This window comes from Triticum dicoccoides, chromosome 3A (genome assembly GCF_002162155.2).
Source record: "Triticum dicoccoides isolate Atlit2015 ecotype Zavitan chromosome 3A, WEW_v2.0, whole genome shotgun sequence".
Lineage (NCBI taxonomy): Eukaryota > Viridiplantae > Streptophyta > Magnoliopsida > Poales > Poaceae > Triticum > Triticum dicoccoides.
In genome coordinates, this window is record NC_041384.1 from 564,516,420 (window position 1) to 564,523,419 (window position 7,000).

The following is a 7,000-nucleotide window of genomic DNA, read 5'->3' on the forward strand; positions in this document are numbered from 1 at the left end:
GACACACGGTATGAAGACAACAGTACAGACTGATCAAGAAATTTATTGGCACAGAGTACGAATAAGAACTACTGAAGGAAATGTAGTAGAATAGAAATAACCAGTGGTGCTCGATGGTGACAAAGAGATTTGGTAGACCAGTTCAACCTTCTGCCAAAGGGCTACGTCTGGTTGGAGGGGCTGTGACTTAACACGGAAGATAAACTCTCTTCACCCTATTCTCCTTCAACGCAGAGCTGATCAGACTTAGGTTGATTTCACTCGTGGTGGATCCTTGTCGGCAATCTCCAAACCTTCGGTCAACCTTCGCAAACCACGATCATTCTTGGTTGCTGAAGATCAGGCTCGGTGAAGACAACAACTCTTCAACACTCGAAGCCAAACCTATCCATCTAGAGAGTGTGCAACTCTCAAGAGTAATAGGTACAAGAACCCTCACTCAGAACTGATGTGATGCTAAACCACTGTCTAAGTTTGGGCTCTTGGTTTTTCTCTTGGTGGATCTTAAACTCAAATCACTCGGAGAGGGGTTGCTCAAATCAATCTTCTCAGAAATCTCAAGCGGAGCAGCCAACGGACAATGTTGGAGCGGGGTGGCTATTTATAGCCGTAGCCTTCCCGGATGGGAAATAACCAAATTGGACATCGGCCTCAGCCAATGGCCGAACGACACGATTCCAACGGTCGGATTCAAGCACAATGGTAACATTCCTTGCGGAGCAAGAAATGCTAACTCCTCGGTCCGAGGCAAATCTCTTGCAGCAAAGAAGATCACGGTCTCTTGCTGGCAAGTATTTGCTCGGAGCACGAAGAGGTTTCTCTTGCATCTCTCATAGGTTTTGGCTAAGCATCATAGTGGATCTAAGCATCGAGAACCTATACCCCTCTTAGTAGTATGGAGGTCCTATGACTCAAATAAATGTATGAAGAACAACTAAATGAATGCTACGTCTTCACATAGTCTTCGACTTCCATCGTTGCAGTCAATCTTCAGACGACAGTACCGAATCAAAAGCTTCGCTTCAGGAGAAAATCTTCGAGGGGTCGATTTCTTCTCATTAATCTTCTTGACTCTATCACTTCAACAAGTATTGCTCATTCTTCTCTGCAATGCAGATGTGCTTCGGTGAAGTTCCTCGAACTCAGCACCAGAGACACCATATTCTTCGGTCGTGTATGGACTTTTTCTCTCTGTATGAACTAGAAAACAAATTAGTCCATACTTGTTTCTGTCAACAATCTCCAAAACACAAGGTAGGCAGATACTGCACCAACAATCTCCCCCTTTTTGGATGATTGTTGACAAAATATATCACATCGAATGATAGATAAGGAATGAAATGTAATGAGAAGATTTAATGAAAAGACGAGAGATAATTATGAAGATAAAATATTCTCCCCCTTAAGATATGCTTCGGTTTGGGGAACAATATTTCTCTTCGTATGAGTTTCATTGACAGCATATCATACACTTGAGTTCTTTCAATGCACTCGACAGTGTCTGAGGTGGTTCCTGTCACAAAACTTCGACAAGGGTTAGATGTGAAACAAGCATTGAGAGATTTGTGACATGGATAAGTCATGAATGTTTTCTCGTAACACAATTTGAATACACACGAGATATAGTTTTCCTACATGTTAGATATTCGATATGATCAGAGCAAGATCGAATAATAATTCGTTGCTCAAAGTGGATAAGCTTTGAAGGTGATTTTCCTGCAATAGAGATGATGCAAATGATATCTGAGAGGAAAAACACTTTGTTAGTCATATAGATAGTCTTCAATAAGGCATTTGTGCATTGACCGACTTTATCTTCCTACATGGTTAGATAATGAGAGACAACAATAAGAGCATATCCAACCACAACAGTTATAGATCATATAGTGCTTGAGGTACTTTTTCAATATAATATCATCATTTGATGATTCTCTGTTCTTTTTCGAGGAGCAATTATGTGTCCCTGTAAAAGAAATGATTTCCGATGATAATCAATCATAGGTAAAACATTCGATGGCACCTGGAGACAAATAATGCGAAGCAAATGATATTGCAGGCGGGGGTTATTAACGTTACATGCCGATTGAGTTTTTCAGCACCACATGCGGTGCGATAATGTTCTTGAAGCAAATTGTTTGAGGGAAAACCAAATGGCAAACGAGAACACATGATGTCTACTACGCAACTTTATTCTTGTAGACTCGTGTTGGGCCTCCAAGCGCAGAGTTTTGTAGGACAGTAGCAATTTTCACTCAAGTGGATGACCTAAGGTTTGTCAATCCGTGGGAGGCGTAGGATGAAGATGGTCTCTCTCAAACAACCCTGCAACCAAATGCAAGAAATCTCTTGTGTACCCAAACACCTAATACAAGGCAAATTGTATAGGTGCACTAGTTCCGCGAAGAGATGGTGATAAAAGTGTAATATGAATGTAAGAATATTTTTTATAATCTGAATAAATAAAAATAGCAAGGTAGCAAATAGTAAACGAGCAAAAAAATGGTATTGCAATGCTTGAAAATGAGGCATAGGGTCCGTACTTTCACTAGTGCAATCAATCAACAATGCTAATATAATTGGATCATATAACCATCCCTCAACATGCAATGAAGAATTACTCCAAAGTTCCTATCTAGCGGAGAACATAAGAAGAAATCGTTTGTAGCTAGGGTACGAAATCACCTCGAAGTTATTCTTTCCAATCGATCTATCGAAGAGTTCGCACTAAAATAACACCAAATAATTTCAGATTCATAATACTGAATCCAAGACAAAGAACCTCAAAGAGTGCCCCAAAATTTCTACTGGAGAAACAAAAGACGACAACGTGCATCAACCCCTATGCATAGATTATCCCAATGTCACCGCAGAAATCCGCGAGTTGAGTGACAAAACACATATCAAGTGAATCAATCTGATACCCCATTGTCACCACGAGTATTCATTTGCAAGACATATATCAACTGCTCTCAAGTCCATAAAAGTATTCAATCCGATAACAACGAAATCTCAAAGGGAAAACTCAATTCATCACTACAAGATAGAGAAGGGAAAACACCATAGGATCTGACTATATTAATAAAGCCCGCAATACATCGAGATCATGACATCTCAAGAACACGAGAGGGAGAGAGATTAAACACATAGCTAGTGGTACAAACCCTCAGCCTCGAGGGTGGACTACTCCCTTCTCATCGTGGTGACCGCCGGGATGATGAAGATGGCCATCGGTGATGATGTCCCCCTCCGGCGGAGTGCCGAAACAGGGTCTAGATTTGTTTTTCTTGGCTACAGAGGCTTGCGGTGGCGGAACTTCTGATCTAGGGTTACCCTGAGGGTCTTTGGAATATTTGACTATTTATAGGGTGAAGAGGGGGTACAAGAGGCCATCGAGGTGGGCACCAGGCGCGCCCTGGTGGGTTGTGCCCCCTCGGGGCACCCCCAGGTGCTTCTCTGGCCCACTAGATGTCATCTGGTCCATAAAAATCCATAAAAAGTTTCGCGGTGTTTGGACTCTGTTTGATATTGATTTCCCGTGATGTACTCCCTCCGTTCCGAAATAATTGTTGCTGGGAGAAATCTCCGACCAGGTGAAAATGAACGAAAGTACAGAACTACCCCTAACTTGAAATCAGATCGTCGTCTTCCTCGTTGTCTTCCTCCAGGGCAGCGCATCCAGGCCAGCAGCAGGCCCCTCCTCCTCCTCCAACTGCTCGTCCAGACCAGCAGCAAGCCCATCCTCCTCCTCCTCCGCCCTCCACCAGCCGAAGCCTCCACCATGCTCCTTCTTGTCGTCTAGCTGCTCATCCCCGTCGCCAGCAGCAGGCCCCTCCCTCCTTTGCCCTCCACCAGCAGGACCCTCCACCAGGCTCCTCCTTGTTGTCCAGTTGCTCATCCCCGTCACCAGCAGCAGGCCCAACCTCCTCCGCCCTAGTCTTGTCGCCGCCACCCTAGCGTCCTCGCCCCACTGCCCAGACAGATCATCGCTGCGCCCCCGCCTGATCATCGCAACACACACCACTCCAGGCAGGTATTCCTCACCTCAAATTACAGAAATTAACAACACAAGATGGATTCAGTTAAACAGTACAACAGAATTTGAGGAATCACTAGAATTTCAAATTCAGGACTCAACTGAAATAAAAGAGACAAATAAAGGAGGCAAGTGCAGCCTGCAGCCCACATTTTCCATCAGTCATCCAAATATGGCTAATTAAACATGGCTTGCTTTGGTTGTGTGTTAAGCTTACATTTATTCTTTAAACATGGCTGGCTTTGGTTAGTTTGCAATGGCACTTTCAATTTACAGTCATGGCCAAGAAAAGAAAATGTAGGGTAAAGCAAAGAAAAGAGCACCTGACAAGGTGCACTATCTGCTTCTTACTGTAGACATGAATACAAGGAGTACATCACTATTTGTCTATAGGAGTAATATGAACATCATTCTACATGGGTCTCTGAACATCTTCTTACAAAGTTGGAGCATAATCACTTCATTTATCGATCTGTATATCATGGAAGATGAACAGAAGAATGTGCATGTACTTACAGTAGTATTTTGTCTTTGTACTCCAAATCTGGAAGCAGGCAAAGATTTTCTTTACTTACCAAAAAGACACTTAAAATTGGAGTCTACAACAGTCTTTTGTCTATAGGAGTGAATATGCACTGGTCTACTCAAATTCTGGAAGCAATAGCACTAGTACTGTACATTTGTTTGCTTCAGTAGATGTATACACAAATCTGGAAGCAGGCAAAGGTTTTCTTTACCTACCAAAATCTGCTTCTGCTTTCTGGTAAATGGCTTGCATCGTCCTTGGATGAAGTGCATTGAAGTACTCCTATTAAAAGATGAACAGAAAAATGTTACTCCTACACTGTACTGAAAAAGTTGCACAAATCTCTACTGCCAAGCCTTGCATTCACAGAAATGAAGTACTCCATACTCCATACTATACATCCTTCCATAAGCAAAGAAGATGCCAACAAAGAAGATGCACATAAATCTCTACTCCATGCTTTAGTGAATTTAGTGAATCAAGTTAGTAGAAGCTACAGAAGCTACATGAGATCACTAGAAATCTCTACTCCATGCTTCAGCACATTCACACATAGGAGATCACAGAAGAAGATGTGGAGATCCCATAAATCTGTGAGACCAGCCAAATTTCATCGCTTGATGGCCATTTAGACAATTTTGATAGTGGTGAACCTTATTTTATTTTAGTCAAAGCATCACAGTGACAGTGCTTATTTTATTTCAGTTTTTACAGTGGATACAATTTTGGCAGTAAAATCTACAATAGTCCAATTTTACAAACTGAAAACTATGACAGTACAAGCAGATCTCAGTTTTCACATGGAAAATACACTTCTCATCTTTACAAACTGAAAATTACTGTATGATAGTGCGAGCAGACCTCAGTTTCAAAATGGAAAATACACTTCTCAGTTTTACAAACTGAAAATTATGACATTACAAGAAGTTTCAAAATCTCCAAGAAGTCACCTGGAAATGCAAAGTCTCCAGGGGAAAGCACTCGAGTAAGCTCATCACCTTGAGAACTTCACAATAATAGCCATGATCTTCAAGCTATGTTTACAAGCAGATCTCAGTTTTTCAGTTTCACAAGCAGATCTCAATTTTTCAGTTTTGGCAGTCAAGCATCCTCACCTTTGCTCTGTCGTCGTGGGAGGCGACAGTGGTGGCTGCCCTATCCCCATGAGCTCGACGTGACGACCTCTCCTCTCTCCGGGCTCCGGGCTCCGGCAACCTGCACCAGAACACCAACGCTGACCGTGCCTCCCCAACCTTGTACATGTATATACGACGGTCCATTTTCAGCAATCATATTGTACATATAAATTTGTTGTATTTGTTCAGACAACATGGACAACAACTTATAAATTGCCCATTTTTTGTTGGCTTTACTACTATTGCCCCTAATATTGACCAGGACCATGATCCTAGATTAAATTGTGCAAACTTCTGGGAAGAAAATTACTCCTGCTCTCAAGTTTATGATATAACCTGAAGGACAAAGAGTTCATTATCGACCAGCAGGTTCAGTTTTTTACCTCATTTTTCATTCCCACATTATCTCAATGCATTTTCAGCTTGATTCAGTCCTCCTCCATTGTCGTCATCAGTCCTCCTCGTCAATCTGCTGCAGCCGCACGGCTGGCTGCAGGGAGGTTGATGAGGGCATCTACTGTACAAAAGGCCCGCAAATCAAATCAAGTCCAATTCACAAAAGAAACATCAAATCACACGGCCGGAAGAGGGGAAGGGAACTTGCTCTGCTCCATGGAAGAGTTGGAGGAAGAAGAGACAACATGAAGAGGAGGACTGCGCATCAGGGACGAGTTCGGAGTGGCGCTGGTAAAGCTCAGAGATCTGCACCTGCTTGAATCGCCAAGTTCAATCCTTGTACCGCATGAAGAGAATAGATGAGCAGCTGCGAGGGAGCTAGGAGGGGGTGACATACCGAAGGGTGTTGGAGTGGAGGAAGGCCATTGCAGATCGAGCCGCCACACTCGGGATCAGCCGTCGAAGAACAAAAATGAGATCTTTGCGATGGTGGCGGCGATGCGGGCGAGGGAGAGGCAGCGGCGACACAAGCTAGGGAGAGGCGCCGGCGACGTGAGCTAGGGAGAGGTGCCGACGATGCAGGCTAGGGATTCGGTTGAGCGAGACAGAGAGTGTGTGAGTGAGCGAGAGAGTGGACGAGGTGGGAGGGTAGTTTAGGAAACAACAAAAAAGATTGTACGTGCCGAACTTTGTACTAGAAACTCCCGGTGACAATTATTTCGGAACAGAGGGAGTAAAAAAGAAGCACAAACAACAACTGACACTGGGCACTGGGTCAATAGGTTAGTCCCAAAAAATGATATGAAGTTGCTATAAAATGGTTATAAAAATCCAAGAATGATAATATAACAACATGAATACTTCATAAATTATAGATACGTTGGAGACGTATCAGCATCCCCAAGCTTA

General features: G+C 43.1%; 1 protein-coding gene across 1 annotated transcript; it reads right to left on the reverse strand.

Moving 5' to 3' along the window:
• Nucleotides 1-3,507: 3,507 nt before the first annotated feature.
• On the reverse strand, nucleotides 3,508-5,757 carry LOC119272150. The gene is made up of 4 exons (XM_037553711.1): nucleotides 5,675-5,757; nucleotides 5,510-5,593; nucleotides 4,775-4,841; nucleotides 3,508-4,041 (listed from the first exon to the last, which is right to left on the reverse strand). The coding sequence occupies exons 2-4, from the start codon at nucleotides 5,552-5,554 to the stop codon at nucleotides 3,632-3,634; spliced, it is 522 nt and encodes a 173-aa protein (XP_037409608.1). The 5' UTR covers nucleotides 5,555-5,593; nucleotides 5,675-5,757; the 3' UTR covers nucleotides 3,508-3,631.
• Nucleotides 5,758-7,000: the final 1,243 nt, after the last annotated feature.